This window comes from Oryzias melastigma, linkage group LG3 (genome assembly GCF_002922805.2).
Source record: "Oryzias melastigma strain HK-1 linkage group LG3, ASM292280v2, whole genome shotgun sequence".
Lineage (NCBI taxonomy): Eukaryota > Metazoa > Chordata > Actinopteri > Beloniformes > Adrianichthyidae > Oryzias > Oryzias melastigma.
In genome coordinates this window covers 22223327-22244429 of record NC_050514.1, presented here as the reverse complement: position 1 = coordinate 22244429, position 21103 = coordinate 22223327, and the positions used below count along the sequence as shown (strand labels likewise).

General features: G+C 39.3%; 1 protein-coding gene across 1 annotated transcript in view; it reads left to right on the top strand.

Annotated features, from left to right (window-relative positions):
* Window positions 1-21103, top strand: part of ush2a (Usher syndrome 2A (autosomal recessive, mild)) — a 191137-nt gene that overhangs the window by 107748 nt on the left and 62286 nt on the right. The window contains exons 50-62 of the mRNA XM_024295925.2: window positions 4595-5229; window positions 5386-5555; window positions 5622-5788; window positions 5920-6008; window positions 8903-9237; window positions 10652-10807; window positions 11897-12060; window positions 12309-12518; window positions 14006-14208; window positions 14302-14414; window positions 15322-15550; window positions 16820-16988; window positions 17104-17325. Coding sequence (XP_024151693.1) covers window positions 4595-5229; window positions 5386-5555; window positions 5622-5788; window positions 5920-6008; window positions 8903-9237; window positions 10652-10807; window positions 11897-12060; window positions 12309-12518; window positions 14006-14208; window positions 14302-14414; window positions 15322-15550; window positions 16820-16988; window positions 17104-17325 — 2862 coding nt within the window. The remainder of the gene's footprint in view (window positions 1-4594; window positions 5230-5385; window positions 5556-5621; window positions 5789-5919; window positions 6009-8902; window positions 9238-10651; window positions 10808-11896; window positions 12061-12308; window positions 12519-14005; window positions 14209-14301; window positions 14415-15321; window positions 15551-16819; window positions 16989-17103; window positions 17326-21103) is intronic.

The window sequence follows — 21103 nt, the reverse complement described above, 5'->3', positions numbered from 1 at the left end:
GATCTTCCATTTTTATTTTTAAATTCCCCCTCTCGGTTTAATGCTCAAACTGGGCCACAGACAGACGGAAGTAACATTTAAAACGGACATAACCCAGGCGCTGCTAAAAGAGTGAACAACACCACATTGGGAGAGAGTCTGAATGATCTGGTGAACCTAGACACGGTGACGTGCTTGCCGGCACCTCGGTGGAGCCATAAAAACCCAAACTACACTTTCCATCGTTCCAACAAATGAAGTCCATTGTGCGGAAAAATGGCCGACTAGATGAGGGAGCTTGAGTCCTGACAATTACAAAAAAAGCTTGATCTCAAAGTTGCGAAACTCTCTTGGAAGACTGTTTTGGTTTCCAGCTGTGAATCATTGTCAATACTCTGAAACTACCACACAATAGTTAATTTTTTCACCTTTAAGATCAAAAAGTGAAGATGCCATCAGAATTCAAATTATTTATTTCTCTTTTTATTCACAATATTCACTGGTAGACAGAAATGTAGACATACAAACAAACGTTTTCCATTTTTCTCAGTACCGTCCCCCTTTCCAACCTTTTTGTCAGTTAATGGTGTTATAAGTATGCAAAACAAATCTTATAAAAATGATTCAAGGCTTGGTGGCCCCTCACTTCTTTCGTATCCTTCTACTGCATTCTACAAAAAGAAGGAATAAGAGGGATTGTTATAAAAGGAATGATGCAATGAAATAGAAAAACTGAGGAAATTAACAAGACTGGAAAATCACTGGAGTGATTGGGAAACAGCATTACGGGGACCAAAAGAAAAGCGGAACAGAGGGTAAAGAAGAGGAGAAATTTATGATCAGTGAAGACTGAGAAACTTACTAGCTGCGGTTCCTTGACATCTGTTCTCCCTCTTCCACTGTGCAGTAACAAAAAAGCATCAACTCCATCTTAAATGAAAGTTTCAATTGAAAAACTTAACAGTCCTTCAAATTGCAAAATTTTACACGGGCCAGTAAAGCCTAAATAACACTTACAATCGGAGGACCGAGAGAGGAGAAGAGGAGGGAATTGGGTTAACGCTGGGTCATTTTGGTTGCTTGATGAAGCTGGATAAAGGTGACTGACTTGTGTGTTGCCTTAAAAACGATTCACAATTTGGTGTTTGTAGATTAATTTTTGCCTGCTTGATTTCCTTTAATTTTTACGCATTGTTTAAAAAAAATAAATAAATAAATAAATAAAAAAACTGGACACCTGATAGAAGCAATTCAGACGCTCAGTAAATATGAACTGTTTCATGAAACATTCAGTAAATATGTAGGTAGATATGTAAACCTTCAGTGAGATGCACAGCGTACACACTGGCAGACAAAAACGGGCTCATGGCTATTCGTGGGTTCAGTCAACCTTTGGGGGTAATTGAATCAGTGTGAGTGCTGAGTAGAGCTCGCATAAAAACCTGTTAACCTAAAAGGTCAACTTCCTGCATTGTTTATTTAGCAGAGAGGCCATAGAGAGGGGGGGGCACGAATTGGGAACAGAGAAGAGGGAAAATGTGGGGAAAAATGGAGGCGTAAAAGAACTTAGAAGAGTCTGTGTTGGCATACCCAACAGATGAACTTTTACATTAATGTAATTGTTTGTGTGTATGTTAGTGCGTGTTTTAACCCTTGTGCTCCCAGACATGTTTACATTAAAAGAGGGGTTAACTGGACCCCACAAGGCAGTGTGCTGAACTTTGTTTTTAAGGATTTTTTTATCTTCACTGATGTCCATGGCAAACAAAATCCTGCCCACCATTTTCATGGGAGGGATCACACATTAATATAAGGGTAGGGTCATCTGGACACCTTAAGATAGCATGGGGGTTAAAGTAAGGCCACCACCCAGCCCACATTTTTCTGTTTTAGTTTGTCTCAACCAACAGTATAAATGATAACTATAAATTTTGCCCAAATGCTTTACCTTCTTAAAAGGTTTACAGCTTTTGGTGATTCCTCAGAACGCCAAAAACGTGTGGAGATTTAATGACTAACTCCAAATAAATTGGTGTTTTTAAAATCTTCTTTGAGCATTTATCTCATGATGGAAGACATTTGAGTATTTCTTTGTATTTCTTTATTCAAACTATGGTGAATAAGGATCAGACAAACATGACATTTGATGGGGCTCATGGTTATTACACACAAGCTCCTTGCATCGCTCCATTCTGATGCATCCACTTGCAGACAAATAGATCCATGTATGTCTCAGTTTACTGGGATCTGGCTCAATGCTATATGGCTGGATAGCTCTGTGTATTGCATTGTTGCACCAATAATGTTAGGTTGGGGTTCTGAGGGGCTGTAAACTATAGTGGGAGAGAGTGTAAACAAAGGAATGATGGGAAATGAGTGCAGGCTAAATCTGCTCAATCAATGATTGTATATAGAGAACTGGGCAGAGCAGGTGTGATGTCATCCATAAAAAATGCCTTACATCCAGCTCCAGCGAAACAAAGCCAAATCAGTTCCCATGTTTCCACAGTAACAGACATTACCATGTTGAAGCCAGACAACAGTGATTGATCCGTGTTGGTCTGAGTCAACATTTTTCTAAGGCAAATACTTTGGATAATCAGGAGTAAGCTTGTTTGAAGTCCACAACCCTTCCACAGAAAGCAAGCTTTGGAGAATCTGACAATCAAATGTTCAAGGTGATTGGTCAGTTTATAACTCACATTACTCATGAAAAAAATTCTTCCAGTACTGCATGTACTGGTCCTAAAAAATTACAATTAGCAAGAGCATGTTAAAAAATATATATATATCCAGCGACGGTTATTTTCACCAATATAATGACTGAGATATACTGTCAATCTGCACCACCAGTCCTTCCCACAACTCAAAGGTTATTTGTAATGAACTCCTGCCGCTCTGTCCCAGAAAACTACACAGGTTTTTTTTTTTTATTTTGCCTAAAAAGCACTGGAAACGCCTTTAAAATTGCCCAAAAGATGATTGGAGTGAGACTTTAAGGAATTAAAATTAGATTGAAAAATAGAGCTTGTTTTGTTTCCAGGTAACTTCCACATCCAACTTTACCACATCTGGTTGTTTTGGGCCAATAGCTGAAAATTAAGCGGCATTTCACCGAGAAGCAAGGCCTATCCGTCAATGGTTAGCATACAAGATGTGCACGCTCCAGACTCTACTGAACTTAAACAGCTGTTGTTCTTGTGCATCCATGCTGACATACACATAAACATGATTGCACGCTTAATCTCTCATACATTTATGCACACACATCCACTTTCAACTGCTCACCTTCCTTCACTCTCTACCATGCACACAAACCGCCATCTGGGAAAGCTGTTAGCAGTTAGCAGTAGCACTTAGCGACGCAGCACGCTCCCTCAGTCCGCTCAGTCACCTTGATCTGCCTGCCCTTCACACAGCACCATTACTGCATCATTGTGGGTGTGGGTATGTCAGTTAGTGTGTGTGGGGGGGGGGAGAGCATGTGTCTGTGAGTGTGTCCATTACAGAGCAGTACAGTGGGATGTAAATGCCGGGGGAGGAGGGGGATGGGGCATTACCTTTAAATGAGCTACCATGAAGTGAAAAATCCTTCTGACTGGTCTTGAGGTGTTTCTTATCCATGCTGAAACATGTGCAAGTCATGTGACTGTTTTATTTTTTTATATATTTATATTTATATATATTTTCCCCCATGGCTCTCTTGATGTGCATCTGCGCGTATTTCTTAACAGGATCATTTTTGCATTCTGGATAGAAGAACTTAGGAAACCATGCATTGAAAATTGCTTTGAACATTCAAAGTGAAGCCAAGTTGAAAAAGAAATAAGACCACAACCTTGATTTTTCTAGAATCCTTTCCAATATTTTTCTGCTTTTTATAACTTTTTAGCCATTTAGCCATCGACTTTCCAAACTGTTTTTCTTCTTGTTCTCAATCCTGATGTGAAAGACCAACAATCAGGAAAATCATGTTTTTTGGTGTTTTAACATGCTCTTATAGTCTTTTACTCATGATTGAGGACATATATTTAGAAAATTAAGCTTACAATTGCATATGAAATCATTGTGAATCAGGAGCAGATCAAAAAATGTCATTAGAAAAGCTTGGCAAGACAGAAGCTCTCCACCCTCCTCTATTCAAATGCATTCTCTTGTAGACGTCTAGATCCATGTATGTCTCGTCTAAGCTGGCATCTGGCTCAGAATTTTACATAAGGATAACTCAGATACTGCTCACTGTTTTTGTTGCACCAGAATTGTTAGGTTGGGGTTGTGGGGGCTTTTAAGATGGGGGGGAAAGCACATAAACAGATGTATGACAGGAAGTAGGGGTGGACTTAACTCCACACCAGTGGCCCACAACTTTGTGGCAATTTTCTAATAAAAAACAACACTGTCGCTCTGTATGAACTATTTCCTAGAAAACGGCACAGGTTTTATCATTTTGGCAAAAAAAAAACGGCATAATCAAAAAACTACTGTGAACACTTTAAAAATTGATCTAAATATAATTGGAGTGGGACTTTACCGGATCCAATAGGTTTCTAGAACTAATCATGCTTACGTTTTTCTTTTGTCACTTCTTACTTTTTTGTCTTTCTTCTTTCTCCAGGTCCAGGACCATTAGAACCTCCAAGTGTTCTTGGACTTCAATCTAAAAGTGTGTTAGCTTCCTGGACTTCTCCCACACAACCAAATGGAGTTATTACAAATTATACCCTCTATCTGTTCCCCAGCTCTGTAACCTTCAAATACAAACCTAATTCATTGTCCAACGCAACCCAAAGCTTGCATACAAACCATAGTATGCTGATCAACTCAAACTCAAGTGTTGGGACACTATCAGATTTTACTACCCCATCTGACTTAGACTTTATCTCCGTGTCTCTTTTTAACACAAATATTGGATCAAGTACTGTTGAAGACCCAACTCATGCGGTCCCTAATCATTATTCAACCATGAATCCTCAAAATGTAGAGTACAGTGACACTCAGTCAACTCATGAAAAAGTAAGCCATGGTCCCAAGAGCGCTACAGGAAATCTCAGCTCTTCATTACTAGACCCAGAGAACAACCCTCGCAGCTATAACTTTGATCCTTTTTTAAAACCCAACCTTTTCACCAGTCCCATCTCAAGTTTATTTGGCTCTTCATCAAGACTGACTCCTCTATCAGTAACTGTTCCTGGAAATACTACCAGCTTTGCTTTCGTCGACCTTCTTCCATACCAGACTTACATCCTTCAGGTACAATGTTTGAAACTGGAACAACTTATGAAAATAAATTGATTGAAATGTTCCTCTTTTTATGTATGGTTACGTCTGTATGTAAACTGGTCTAAATATTGTTGTCATTCTCAACTCGGACTTAAATGATAATCCAAGAATTTCTCAAACATGTAGGTGGAAGCATGCAACAGTGTGGGCTGTTCAGTGTCTTCAATGTCTCAGCGATTTCAAACTCTCCCAGCTCCCCCTGAAGGGGTTCCTGCCCCTCACCTTTACTCTGACACTCCCACCTCTGTTCTGTTATCATGGGGAGCCCCCGAGAAAGGCAACGGACCATTGGAGCGGTGAGAGACGATGCACCTCTTTGACTTTCTACATAACTCTCATTTATTTTGCCATGATGGTTACAGCTGGCTGATGGAGCGCAGACTTGTGGGAACCAAAAAAGTTTCCATAGTGGGCCATCTTCCTCCAGACCCTCCCCCACTTTCTTTCCTTGACTCCTCTTCAGCCCTCAGTCCTTGGACTACTTACCAGTATCGACTTGTGCTTCAGAATCAGGCTGGAAACGCTACAGGTAAAAGTGGAATTGCTAAATTGGTTAAAAAAATGCATTATTTGCTAATGTTATGATTATAATAATAAAAGTAAAAATAGCAGTGAAAACATCTGTAATAGCTTTTTTTTTAATGTTTGTTAACTCTACAGGGCCCTGGGTCAATGTCACTACTAGGCCATCTCGACCTGCTGGTCTCAGTCCACCAAAAGTGAAGGTATTGGGACCAGAATCACTTCAAGTAAGACCACCTCTTTATTTAAAAAGTTTTAAAGTCACTGTTAATTTTGAAATGACTCTTGGAGCTACTGAAACGGATATAATATTCAAAAAAATGCGACACACGCGGTCTCCAAACCAAACTTTAAGAACAAAAAGAAGTCTACATTTCTTTCAAGAAGCTTGGGATCCACCTTCAAAGAACATCAATTCAGTTACTCTTGTTTTTAAATAAAAATTAACGACAAAGCAATGTCAGGCTGATTTCTGTCATTTCCTTCATGTTCTTTGGATTTAATGAGAAAGAAAGGCATACAACTCAAGGTCCCCTTCAGACACGGGAGGGGCTGTGACCCTGTCTGAGACGGCTTCCTTCCTGTCGGCCATTTTGAAGGAGGGACCAGATTTGAATTCTACCAGCGGCTAATCTCACACCAAGGCCTATCAACGAAAGCAAGTGCTGCAATATTATATGCATGTACACACACACAGATGCACACACATTTGCGTTTACTGTCCTGCACTTGTGCTAACTGCCGAAAAATGCTAATGCTTGTCATCGTTTCAGAGCCGCCCCTGTCATCTTTGTAGCAGCACAGCTTTGGGGGTTACACATCCAAGAAGGAAAGCACTCCTTCCTGCTTGTTGCTAATTGGACGCACACTTAGGCAGCTTCCTGGTTACTGAGTGACCTTGACAATCCAGATGAGGGTTTTAAGTATTCCTCCATTTTCTGTACATCATTTTTGATTTCCATACTTTAGGACATTAAGGTCATCTTTTACCAGCTTAGTGGCCTAGTGGAATAGTGTACACCCTTGGAGATTGGGGGTTTGAGTCCACCGTTGAGTCTTAGAAAAGACTGCAAAAATTGGACTCAAGCTTGACACCCAGCAATAAAAGGTTGGATTGAGGGGTTAAACCACCAAATGGTTCCTTGAGCGCAGTTGTAACTGCAGCTCATTTTCCCCTGGGGGATGGGTCAAACGCAAAGGAAAAAAAAGTGACACTTGCATCTGTTTGATAATAGTGGGACTTTTAAGGGCCCATACCATGCTTTTCTTAAGTCTTTCAGAGTAAACTATATTCTATATTCTTATATATGATCATATATTACCTTTGGAACACTAAAACACAAATTATTTATGAAATATTAGTTGGTTTTGCGAACTCTTTTGATACCCTAAAGTAAAACGACTCGATCTATGAGGCACTGTCTTTCGCTCCTTGAGGGTGCCTCCTGTTTCATGACGTCAACCTATGGCCGATGTTGTGCCAAGATACGTTCCCCCTTCCAGAATGTGTGTCTCAGGCCTCATTGATTTGTTTTGTAATGCATATATTTTGCCCTTAAAAGTTTAAAAAAAAAGAAGATGGATGATGACAATGAACTTTATTGTGGGGCTTTTGGGAGGTTTTTTTTGTCATATTTGCATTTTTTTTCCCCTAATATTATACGTAAAACAATGATAGCTTCTTGTGTTGAAAAAAAACATATAGAATACATAAAAAAATACATATAGTTTATTATTTTCTGCTTTTTAATTCATAAACTAAATGTTTTTATGTGCACTGATGCTAGATTTAGCCACTTTTGTGACATGGTTTTGCTCATAACTCTGATATTTACTTGAATAGCTCCCAACTGACTTACACACAGAAGATAAAATACACTGTTTCCAAAAACTGCCTTTGTGATAGTAAACATTTCATTCAGCATGTAAATAATCTAATTCATTTAGATTTGCAGAATGCCGACAACCTGTTGTCAACTCTACTTCCTGAGTGACTTGGCAGATGCACTGACACACATATATCACCTCCTAACTCACTGTGTTTTTCTCACTTCTGACTTGTTAATATAGTCTCTTTCCCTCTCTTATTTTACGTATACAAAAATGCAAGTGCACACACACGTACACTCAAACTGTTCTGGCCTTAGCCCCAGTGCCCTGTGTTGGAGTCTCCGCTGTCTTCACCATCACCAGATTACATCAAGCTATTCAATCTGTAAAATGACTTCCACCACAGAGCACACCCAACACGCACTTTGGGAAATGAGCTGCCTAACTCAAAATGACCCTGCCCTGTTCTGGTTTGTTTGTGAGTGTGTGTCCCGTGGTTTGCCTCTCTTTGTGTAGTCCAGGCATTACTCATGTTTATGCATGTGTGTGTCGGTGTCCTATATCACCTCACAGTGTCACTTGTTAAATGAATATGAAGGTTGGATGAGAACTAATTAGCCTCCATGTTCATTCTTAATATTCTAATCAACATTGACCCATTAATCAGCAAAGCTTGTTGATATCAGCAAGCTATGTAGTCATTTATAGTTTTTTATGGGTGTGTCACTGTATATTTTAAATGTATGCATGTATATTTCATCACCAGACTGATAATTGTAAATAGAGCAAATATTACTCAGATGTACGAAGGTGTGTTTGACTGCAAATGCTGAATGCATGTGTGCCACAGCTTGTGTGTACAGGCTGCCTTCCCCTGAAATGCTGACAGACTGAACTGTTTCCAAATCAGATGCAGCGCTCGCTGGCAGCAGGCTTTTGTTTTTGCATGCAGCAATTCCATTACCGGCCGCTTCCATTATTTTACCATGGGTTTTTTGTGTGTGTGAGGGTGTGGGTGTGCTCTATTTTAAATGATGAAAGGAATCTTCTGCTTAAGTCAAAGTCAGGTTATCATTCCCACAAGACAGTTTAACACGCACACATGGGACACCCTTGTGTTGCTCTTCTCCCTCCTTAGCATTGATTGAGTATTGCATTGTCAATGTATCTCTGTTGTAAATGTTGTTGCTTATGTTATATTTGAAACTTTTTTATTCTTACTTTTTAAAATAATAACTCATGCAATTAGAAAAAAAAATATTTTTAATTCTGCTAGTATTCTTAATTTCAGATTGCGTGGTCCCCTCCTCTTATACCCAACGGAGAGGTTCACGGGTATGAGATCCGCCTCCCAGAACCCCGGTTCTCCCATCACGCCGGCAATGGATCCCTGCTCAATGTCACCGTAGCAAATCTTGTTCCCTACACAAACTACAGCGTCACAGTGCTTTCGTGCTCGGAGGGTGGAGGTCATGTTGGGGGATGCACAGAAAGTCTCCCAACTCCTGCTACCACATTTCCCACAAGCCCCGGAGACCTTGCACCTCTGTCAATAGTGTCAGTGAGCGAATCGTTCCTGGCTATTTCCTGGCAACCCCCAAACCGCCCAAATGGACCAAACATCAGGTAAAAACAAATACTACCAAAAAAAAGTTGTATCCCGGGTTCCTGCAGGGTCTTAAAAAGTCTTAAAAGAATTGAATTCATAAATTTGAAAATGATACTTCAAAAGACCTTAAAAAAAACTTGAATGTTGAAGTCTCAGACTTAAAAGTTGTGCTGCTTGATACCTCTCTGTTTGACATTATTCGTCAAAAACGTAATTATTCAACCACAATTATTTTTGATCAAATGATTAAAATAAATGTTTGCTAAATACGATACCGATACGCTTAAATGTTCAGTGCCAGTTTAGAAAAAAGAAGAGCAGCCCAGACCACAAACAACAACATAAGAAGTTACAGTTTTGATTAAAAAATGGGAATAAGTGAATAAAAGGGGAAATTTTCCTTAAAATGGGAAATAAACTGAGAAATTTGTCGCCATTTTTGACATTAAAAAGGTTGTAAAAAGTCCTAAATTGAACTTAAAGAAACTTGTAGAATATAGTTTATAGTTTGCAGATCACTCCACTTAAAAGAGATCAATTCTTACTGTGTGGTCTGAAAAAGCAAAAAACTCCCCTATACATTAGTTTATGGGCTACCAACTTAAACTTTTTAAAAAGTATTTCTAAGATGTGGCTGTAAACTTCCCTAAGAAGATTCTTAGTCCAAAAATGAATTTTAATGTATAAAACTCGAGGGTGAGCATTGATCAAAACTTTACATAATAAGAGTCAGCCTTTTTTTTCTAATGAAGCAGAACAAAAACCTATAAACTGTAAGCGACTAACTTGAAATTATCATGCAGCTATAGACAGGCACATTTGTTGATGTTCAAATGCTGCTATAAAGCCCAAAAATGGAGCTACTGGCCAAGCGCATTGAGCTGCTAAGATGGGTGCCCCGTTAATGAGTTCAGTGTTTTCCATTTAGTTTTCCTCAGTTCTCATGTACTCTCCGGTCTTATTTGTTCCTCCCGTTTTACTCTGTCTGCGATTATCCCTAAAATGAATGTCTGCTTTCCGAGCAGCCGATTAAAATGCATAAGCCCGTCTCCCTTTTCTGCGCTGCCCAGCTCTGTGTGTTTGTCTAAGTGGGTTGGTTAAAAGGCAGCATTAAGCCCTTCTCTTCTGATTACAGCAAAAATTAGCATTACTGTGGGGAGAGGAAAACACAAACCCTGCAGAAAAACAACAGATGGAGGGGCGTAGGGAGGGAGGGTTGGGATACATTGAAAGTAGAAGAATGGAGATGATGAAAAAGCTGCAGAAGAAGAGGAAATGAGGGCTAAGAGTCGGTTAAATATTGTGTGCACACGTGGGTCTCCATTGGGTTGAATGTGTCCACATCTATAGCATTTGTGCTCTTTTGTGTTAACGGATTCCTAAACACCCAGCCGTGTATCTTTAGTTTTTTCATTTTAATGTCGTCCTCAGATACAAGTTGCTCAGACGTAAAACCCGTGAACCCCTGGCTGCAACCTCAGCCCCCGCATCAACAGCCCCATCCCCGCCTCCCTCTGAAGATCTCCATCGGTGGCTCCATGTTTACTCCGGGACCAAATTGTTCTACCAAGATAAAGGCCTAAGCAGGTGAGATTATCGAAATGAGCTCTAGAGCAAACGCCGGCGCTGCAGCAAACAGTGTGTGCAGAGCCGATCGGCGAGCTGCTGCTGATGCCGATCTCTTAATACCGCTCAAAGATACATTAAGCAAATATCCCAAAGAATTAAATTGTTTTCCACACAGCATCCCCTAATCTCAGTTTGGCACTTGGTGGAAACATTTTTTTTTGTTCATGTCTGCTGAACTGCTTTGGGTTCCATTCTCAACTGAGCTTTAAAATAGCTTACCAACTTGCAGATATGCTAGCTTTCTGCTGTTTCACTTATTGTTTCTGTGGTGATTTAGTCATGTTCATATATCATTCTAACTGCAACCAGGAAACCTTAAATCATATATGGTCATATATTGGTCTTCTATAACGACTTTAACTAAAGATGTTTGTGTCTGCCTTTACTAAGCAGGATATTCATCTGACATACCGTAGATCAAACTCCTCTTGACACTTGGAATGATATATTTTTTTTAAATATAGCCCATATATGCCCCACTGCCTATCACATTGGGGCAAAAATAGTCGCAGATTCCTCAAGTTGTCCCACTTAAATAGATTACAGACAGAATGTAAAAAGAAAGAATTTGGGAAATATTGCTATTTGTATTTATAATGGTGCAGAAAATAATCATTTATCAAAGTTTAAATTAAAAAAAGTTGTAATTTGTATAATGTACTTTGTAATGTTCAACAGTGACCAGGGAACAAAGGGTTTCACTAGGTTTGCACAAACTGTAGCTACTACTTTGGTCCATTCCTCCATGCAGATCTTCTCAAGAGCTGGGATGATTTTTGGCTGTTGATGACCAATACTGACTTTGAATTCCCTCCAGAGATTCTTTATTTAATTGATTTTTGTGAACTGGCTAGACCACTCCAGAGCTTTCAGTTACTGTAACTGTGGTTCTGTTATGTGGTCATGCCTCTTTTGTAAAAACTTTTAAATAGTTTGAAGCTATATGTAGTTTGTTCCCATTTTTTGTTACTGTCTCCAACCAAAAAGTCAGAGTTTCAGGTTAAGTTATAGTTTGCTTGAAAAAACACAGATTTTGTGTTTTCACAGATTTACACAATACCAGTACCAGTTAGAGGTTCAAAATGATATGGGTCACACTGCTGGAGAGGTTTTCACTGCATGGACCATGGCAGGGGTACCGCAAAAGTCTCCATCAGTGTCTGTTCATGCTGTCAACCACACGGCCTTACAAGTCAACTGGACACAACCATGTAAGACGGCCTCTTCTCACACAACACCCACCTGCTTTTAGCTGGGATTTATCTTTTAAAAATGATTACATTTGACAAACAATAGACAAATGCACATGTACAAACAGATATAGATGTGCAGAGTGGTTTTAAAGACATTTATAAACAGTTTTGTTTTTGCAAAATGAAGAAAGAATAAAAACCTTACCAAGGGAGCATTTGGGTGTAGTTTCTTTCTTTACCTAATTGTTTTCCTTTTCCTTTCTTAGCTTTGCAAGATCTGCAAGGAGAGGTAGAATGTTTCTTCCTCACAGTGGAGCCTCCCCAGCCAGGTCTGACTCGAACGTTCGGACCAGAAGACAAGTCTATTGTGATTAGCAACCTTTGGCCCAGTACGAACTATCAAGTCTCATTACAAGTGTTTAACGGAGCACACAATACATCCAAGACTATAGTTAATGCTACCACAGCAGATGGAAGTAAGTGCACATTACATTTGGTCATTGTCTTATTTTTATTAGATTTTGTCACAAGTGTTTTTAAATTAACTTAAAAAAGATGTTCAGCTGACAGCTTGTTTTCCTCTTTGACCCTGAAAGGAGTCTTCTTGTAGTAGATACTACAGTTTAAATCTCACCGTTTGTTGCTTTATTCCTCTCGTCTTTTCCATCAGACGGTCTCTTCTTTTTCTTCCTCACAGATTCTCAGTATCTGAGCATAATCATATGTCAGGGGTCTCCTTTTTCTCTCTAATCTGAATAGTATAATAAAAAAGTGCATTAAAAACATTAGAAAATCATTAGGTGCTAAAGGCAAAGCATGGCTCGTTTAACTGATAGAGCTCTCGATGTAATTTCATTATTTTACGGCTATAAGATTGTGCACACATACACACGAAGGGGCTCTAATATATTTTAACTAATGCAGCTCAACCCTACCAACCATCTTAACGCAGCCAGCAATCTATAGGGCAATGCTAAAATCAGGGCTAATTTGCAAGTAAGTTATGTGTGTCTATGAGGAGAGAAGTTCAGTGCTCAGTATTGCGTTAACAATGCCATCCTGTGGTAAATGAAATGTAGAGCCAGGTTGGGTTTAGGTAAGCGCGCTGGCAGCAAATGAATTGGGTTAACTTCTCATAGCTGAGTACATTTTCATTTGAAATAATATGTAGTGTATGTATGATTACCCTTGTCCTATTCTATACTCGCACAGTATTCATGATTATTTCTTCCTTCCAATGACGAATTCCGTCATCATTAGTAGACAGCAAAGCTAAAAGTGAAGTATTCTTCATTTCTTTTCTCTAACCTGGCTTGTTTTTTGTGCTCTAGAGCCCCTTTTTGCATTGAAAGCCCAATATTTTGGTTTATCAGCATGTCATTCACCATTGACCATAGACATGTATTATCACTGGATGAAGTGGGATCAAATAAAGAAAAAATATAATGAAAAAATTAAAGAAATGAAGGAACTCCTCAGTCCCTTCACAGTCAGCTGTAGTGGGTGAGAGCTGTTGTCCTTGATGGATCTGAGCTTGGTCAACATCCTCCTCTCACCCCCCTCCTCCAAAGAGTGCAACAAGAAGCCCAGTACAAGGACGCCCCCCTGACCAGCTTAGAAGGTTGAAAAGGGGCTTAAAGCAGAAGTAGAGGTGCAAATCAAAAGTGGTCAACTTCTGCTCAGAATGTCGCAGGTTCAGTTTCTTAGCCTGTCCATTTGTTTCAATGTCTTAAGCAGGACTTTGAGCCTCACATTGCTCTTGATGGTCTGGTTATCGCCTTGCGTGGCAGCAAAGCCACAAACGAGTGTGAATGTTCATGGGTGAATGGGACTTGTGACTGACTGTAAAGCACTTTGGTTCTTAATCAAATGTGCTATAAATTGTAGATCTCATTCACCATGCCTGTTTTGATGAGTTTTTTAATGTGGATCGTGTAATTTGCCTTTCTTGTGCCGTTCTCAGAGCCAGAAGGGATGTTGGCACCAGAGGTGGTTCCTTTAAACAGCAGTACAGCACGTGTTCTTTGGTTTCCTCCTCTTCAACCCAATGGAGCTGTTACTGGTTACAATATTTATGTTAATGACCATTTGAATGAAAGTGTGGATCCAAACTCTGGCTCATACCTGCTGGGGGACCTACTGCCTTTTACAATCTACAGTATTCAGGTATGCATTTGTAAAAGGAAAAGCCATCCAACAAAAGAAAACATACAAGCACAGGTTTTAATGTAGTTTTTTGTCATGGCTTTGTGACTCTAGGTGGAAGTGTGCACGGAATATGCATGTACTAGAAGTAATGTCACAAAAACGACCACTGTAGAAGACCTGCCTGCTGAGTGGACCACTCCACATGCTCAAGTAATCGGTCCCAGGTAATACTGTAATATATTACTCTTGTTGTTGCTTCTTACTTGGGACATAAGTATGTAAAAATAGTTACTCTTTCTTTTGTCTGTGATTGACGTAAACTCTGTCTATCTACTACCTCAAAAGAACCAGTCTTAACGCTGATTCAAACATTTTACATGTTGTTTTGAGTTTTTTTGTTAACTTTAAATCATAAAGTCACATAAAACATGTTGGCACATGTGGTCAAAGTTTCTTTTATGTTTGAAGGTTAATTTGTTAAAAAAAAAACAAATTTACTCAGAGAAAGTCAACAAACTGACACACATTCTGTATCTCAAATAATGTTGATTACTATAAATGCATTTTTTATTAAACAAATAGACTTTCTAAAACAAAGAGACTGTTTTCTTCTCTTGTAATGCTTGTCGTAGACCTCAAAAATATTTTTTTCTAGTCTTGGTTAAATTTATGCTTAGATGAATAACAGGAAGTATAAATCTTTCCTTTTTTGTCATTTTAAAAAATGCCAAGCAAGTGGGTGAGGGATCAAAAATTACTAGTGTACTCTAGTAATTACACAAATATCGGTGTAATTTGTTGCCTAATCAATGTGCTGGTTTTTGGCTTGTCTTTTCCCTGAGAGGGGGTGTACAGTTTGTAGCTGTGCAGCTTCACAGACCTTTTCCCCTGCCAAAAATATCACAGATAAAAAAGGGAGGGAAATCAATACTGTGAAGTGTATAAAGAGACACACACCCTGACACTGTAACTCAGCTTTGTCAGGCATTAACTATGCATGAATGCATGTGTGTACTTAAAAGTTTGTGTGTGAGTGCAAGTGTGCATTTGTGTGAAAGGAGTGTGAAGGAGACGTGCACCCCCACCCATCACTTTCACTTTGTTTTTTACTCCCCCCCCCCTCTTTGCCAGATCGGTACGACTCCATTGGTCCCATCCAGGCAAACCCAATGGAATTATGCTCGGCTATGAGGTTTTAAGACGGACGCTTAGATCGTGTGCCCAGGGGGCCACAAGGGTTACACCATCCTCTGGGAGACACCTGAACAATGCAGGTGTTTCCAGGTTTAGATGCTCATACCTGCAATGTCCCTTGAATCATGATGTTTGTGTGACATCCTGCTTCGATCCAGACACTCAGGTGAATATTTTCATTCTTTGCTCATTTGTAACACTTTGTGAAACTTTTTTTTCTCCCTTTGTAAACATGAAAGAATGTTTGTTTGATAAAATACTTTGTTATACTTATATAATACTTTATGTCAACCTCGAACTTGTAAATCATCGTTACATCACTGCATTCAATGCTAGCATACAAAATTCAACAAAAGAAAAACTTTTCACAGCTTACTGTGGGAACCAAGATTCACATACATAGCTTCACCAGAAAAGCTTATCCATCATTCACTTTGACCCTGTGTCATGGAATTACAGTAAAGTTAGCATAGCAAAAGGCAGTAGTTACCCACACATCATCCAGCTGCATGAATATTAAAAATATTTAAGATTTAAAAAATCCCAAAACACACAGGTGCCTCTAACGGAAAAAATAATCTTCTGTTGGAGGCACCCGTCTTGCAAAAGATCTACTAGAAACACAGAGAGATCAAACAGGCACTGACATTTTCCTCAGGCCCGGTATTTGGATATGTATTAAACAAGTATCATACATATTATTATTATCATTTGCATTATGGGTGCATCCATCAATTACTATGAGGCACATTAAGCGAGACAAAAGAGTCAGTCAGCCTTTATTAACTGTGATTCTATTACTTGTTTGCAAGACGCTACACGTTAGCCAGGTAAGAAGTAAGCATTAGCATATTCACGATACCTGTAACTCCCAATTTTTTTTGCTATGCATAAAGAACAAACTAAAACCTCTAAAACAAATGTTACAGTGACTAAGCTAACCTTTTTTAGTAACATGTAAAAAAGAAAAAGTTTGATATGCTACATGTTAGCGAGTCGTTAGCATGAGTTAGCATATTCCCGAAACATCCACCCAAATATTTTGACAGAGCATTGGTTACCACTCAAAATTGCTTCAACATTGGTTAGCACAACCTGAATACATTCATTAGGCACTTCAGATTATTCAGAGCACTTTTTGGGAGAAAAAAAAATGCTTTTAAGTGCGGCTTTTAGAAAATTTTGCATTTTCCATCACACAGCACCAATTTAGTGCAATTAAAAATAGAAACATATTAGAATCAGAATTTGGATGAAAAATAGAGTTGAATGAAGTTGCTTTACCTCAACATGATTCTTGCATTGATAAAGAGGAGAGTGTCTGCTTTGTGATTGGCTCATTAAAGTAGTTGTTGGGAGGGTTAAATGTAGCTGCTTGTCTACATGCATTGTGACATACTGTATTTTGTTCTTTGCATGTGACTGTGTCACCCAGGTTTGCTGCAGCGGACGGTTACACATGAAGAAGCCGCATCATTATTGTTGTGACGGCAGTTATATGAGTTGGAATAATTTCTCCATCCCAGTGTGCTGCGATGGCAAACTGATCCCATCTCTCCCAGGGCACCAGTGCTGTGAAGGATATTATGTTCTTGTTAAAACCAGTGAGTTTCACTTTATTTGTTTGCATCAACATCAGCTTTATTATGTTTAATTTTTCTGGGATCAAAGCGTACCACGTTGTTCAAGCGTTTCCTTCATCTGTCCTTGTCTTTGTAGATGAATACTGCTGTCCTGACCACTTGCAGGGCCGAGTCTCTGTGGGGCTGGGTGACAGATGCTGTGGGGGGGTTCCTTACTCCATGACAGGCGGCCAGCTCTGCTGCAGTGGGAGCCTTCATGATGGCTATGGGGTTCAATGCTGTGGAGGCCGGCTTGTAGATGATGCCCTGGTGTGCTGCGGAAATGCAGAGAGTGGGGAGGTGTACAAAGACACTCCAGGTGAGTAAAAAAATTAAGATCTATAACAAGTTTCCTAAACATGATTAAAGACTATAATTAATGGAAAACCCAGTTATACATTTACATGGTTGCTTAAACATTTTTGGATAAGTTTTTGAGCCTACTTAGTTTATATAATTTGTTGTAAAAAGTTAATTGATGGTCTAGTTAGGGGGAAGAGCAATAAAGGATGTAGAAAACGACAGGAGAAAGCAGGGGAAGGAAGAAGGTTGAGAGGAAGACACATGGTGTAGGATCGTGGGGTCGTTTCCCTGTCCTCGTCTCCCGCAGCGTCCCAAAGCACCCGGATACCGCGGCACAGATGGGACTGCGTACGTCTATGTGTGGGTGTCGGTGTACGTGTGTGTCATTAGATATCTTTGTCATGGCAGATGATGATGAAACACACTCAGGATGGCACTGTTGAGGGCACTGCCAAGCACACAGCAGGAGAAATACACCCTCATTCTCTCACACATACACACCTCCAGACATGTAGAAGTACCCCACTCACACACACACAGAGTCAACAGGGTGCCCTGGGCAGGGTTTGCTTAGTGTTGAATGCCAGAGACAGACACGTGGACTCAATTCATCACACATAAACAATGGCCCCATATGGGCAGGTCTATAGTTGTCCATTAAACTATCAACAAAGGCTCACACACAAAATATCTACAGACAAAAATGTGTGCATGGTAGTGAAAAAAGAGCTCTCAAACACCTTATCATCTTCAAGAAACACTTCATTATTTAACACTTTCTATGTAAATAAGTTGTTTCTTTTGATTTTAAAGCTTTTTTAATTCCCTTTGCTTATTTTTATAATAGTATTTCATCATTTCTAGCTGAGCGTGTAATAAGGTCATATGTCAAGGCCTCCCATTGGCTCCGCACCTTCATCTCACACTTTTGAAATTTGCTCTTTTTATATATATATTCTCTTTTTGTCCATCCCCCCCATCTCCTTTGGTACTTTTCCTAGCCTCTCTCTCCATACGTTCTTTCTTACCCCCCTCCTTCCTCCTATTATACACCCCCATTCATTCATCAGTCAGTAGCATTAGCTTCCCCATTGAGAACATATGGTGTGATGGATTGTGGTGCTAGCGGTGGTAGAAAGGCTAAGGGCCATTCGCTGCGTGCCTTCGACTGTTGGGGAGCCCTGAGGCCGGCTCTGTAACCCCAACTCAAGCGTCTGATTTAGGTCTGTTCAGCACAACAGTACAGCTACACCTCTTAAAGGGTGTACTGCAACCTTGCAACCACTCACTTTTTTCCCTCCTCTAACATGTCCAGGGATTTCATCTTTTGTCCAGAGCACAGAAAAGGCTCTAGAAACATTTAATACAAGAAGGAAAAAAGTTGCAACCTAAAATGCAGAAAAAGGTTATTCTTTTTAGGAAGCACTAATGCAAAGCTGAATAACAAAAGAGTAAAACTTACATAATGACTCATGCATCAAAAATATTAAATAAAATAATCACAATCATGACACTATTAAAAAAAATCTCTGAAAAAGCTGCAAACTAAAAGGTTGAAAGTGAGCAGGAGAGCAGAAAACAACAAAGAGCAGCGAAGAGCTAGATGGAGCAGATTAAAGGAGGAGTGAAGGGTATCCCATTGTGTCCAGCTGATAGACTAGGTTAGGCTGATGTGATTACGGTGTCCCTGAAGTGCGATCTATCACACATTACCATCCACACTGTCAACAACCATACACACACACTGCAGGGGAACAGCAATGCCAGGAGACAGCTGTCTGGCAACAGATACACATTCCAGCTTGTGCGCACATGTGTGCACGCACACAAACACACCAGAATTGATTCATAAACCCGCCTACAATCATATTTAGACATATACGCTTAAGCTAAAGTGCCAAATTAAGAGATATTTTGCTGATCTTTAATAAACTCGGTGTTAAGTTTTGCTTAATTATGTACATGGAGACAGGAAAATACATAGTTTGGTAAATTAATGTAAGTATTTGACTCATAAAATAATAGTTTTTTATACATATTTAAACTGCCGTTTCAAAATGACGGCAATATATAAGCCTTTATTTTGCTTAAATACTGTAATTTTAATAATACACGTGTCTGTTTGAAATTTTTTGTTTAAAAGACAGAATAAACTGAGATTATTACATATTTTTTTCACTTGTTTCTAACTTTATTTAAATACTATAACACTGAAAACAGTTACTGTACCGATAAAGCGTCCGTGATTTGATGAGAAATATATTTTACATTAAGCTAAAGTAATTTTCTGACTTTGTGCTGCCTGGATATTTTTAACATCGTAAAGTGGCTTCAATCATTTCCTTCGTGCCTCTAGATATTTTACAAATGTTTTTTGTTTAAACGACATTTCCCTTCTGGTAATTAAGGTGTATTTTCACTCATTCTGTTTGTCATTTTGCTAATCGGTTTAGTCCTCCAGCAGTTCCAAACCAACTTTTACTTTAATATTTATTCTTTTTCTTTGATGTTTTAGTTTGTATGTGAGATTTTCTTTCAAAATTGTGATTTAATGAAACTTAAAAATATAAAAACAGGTGTGGCGTCTGGCCTTTCTGTGCCTCCAGAGTCTCTGTTCTATTTACTTTGCTCATATTTAATGCACTTTTTCTTGATAGGATCCCATTTCTTTTAACTCTTCCCTCTGCCCTTCAACCCCAGCGACACCACCTCTCACTGCGGGTGCTAGCGTAATGCTCTCCAGCCTCACTTCTTCCCTGAAAGTGAGTGTATCTTGAAAACATGCGCGTTTCTTTAACTCCTTCTCTTGCTCCCTCCCTCTGTCCCAGCCCAGCAGGCCCCATCCAAACGTTCAAGGACAAATCTGAATATCCCTTTTCACCGTTTAAGTGTTAAAAGCCTGGCGGTGCCGGGGTGTTATCTTAACGCGCCTTGCCGTGCCATCATCAGAGTGCGTGATGAAAATGGCTGTGATGATGCTAAAAGAAAAAAGGAGAGAGGGGGGGGAGTAATAATCAAATATGTTTTTCAAGGGCACATTGACCATTTGCTGGAGGGAAATTATCCCAGTAGTTAAGCTAGCTCAGTCCAAGCCCGGTGCAGTTGTGAAAGTGGAGTTTGTGTGAAAGAGTGAGTGCAAATGTACAGATTACTTAAAGTCAGTTTATCCATCCTTTCCCAATTTTCTTTTTTCTGTGTGCATGTAAATGTGCACTGCTCACATTTCTGTGAGGATCTGCACAGCTTTGCATTTTCTGTTATAGTTTTAATTGCAAATTTACTTTGTTTCCTGGTGTTTATTTTCCTTTGAGTGGATGTTAATCATTGGCAGAAGCCTCTCATCGCTGATGGGTAGCGAGTGGTCAACAGCCGAACGTTTTAAACGGCAGCATTTGGCCTCTTTGGAAGATTGAGTGTTCTCTTAACACAGGAAGACCTTTTTCTGTCTGTTAATGTATTTATGATAATGACTTTTCAATTAGGTTTGCTTTAAAAAAAAAGGTGTCTAGAACAAAAACAGATGCTAAAACAGCATGTTAACGTTTGTGTGTTCATGAACACTCCTCAATTACTTGTTGGATACTTTTTAGCTTAGCTTTTAAAAGTATAAATAATTAACAAGAGTTGTACTTTGTGAATTAATATTCTAATTCTGTTTTTTAACGTTTTTGTCTTACACTTCATCACGTGATCAACCAGAATAGTTGGATAGTAGTTGCTTGATAAGGTCATTTGACAGTGGTTTATTTACAGCATCTAAAATGCATTTTTCTGATTAAACAAATGACTACATA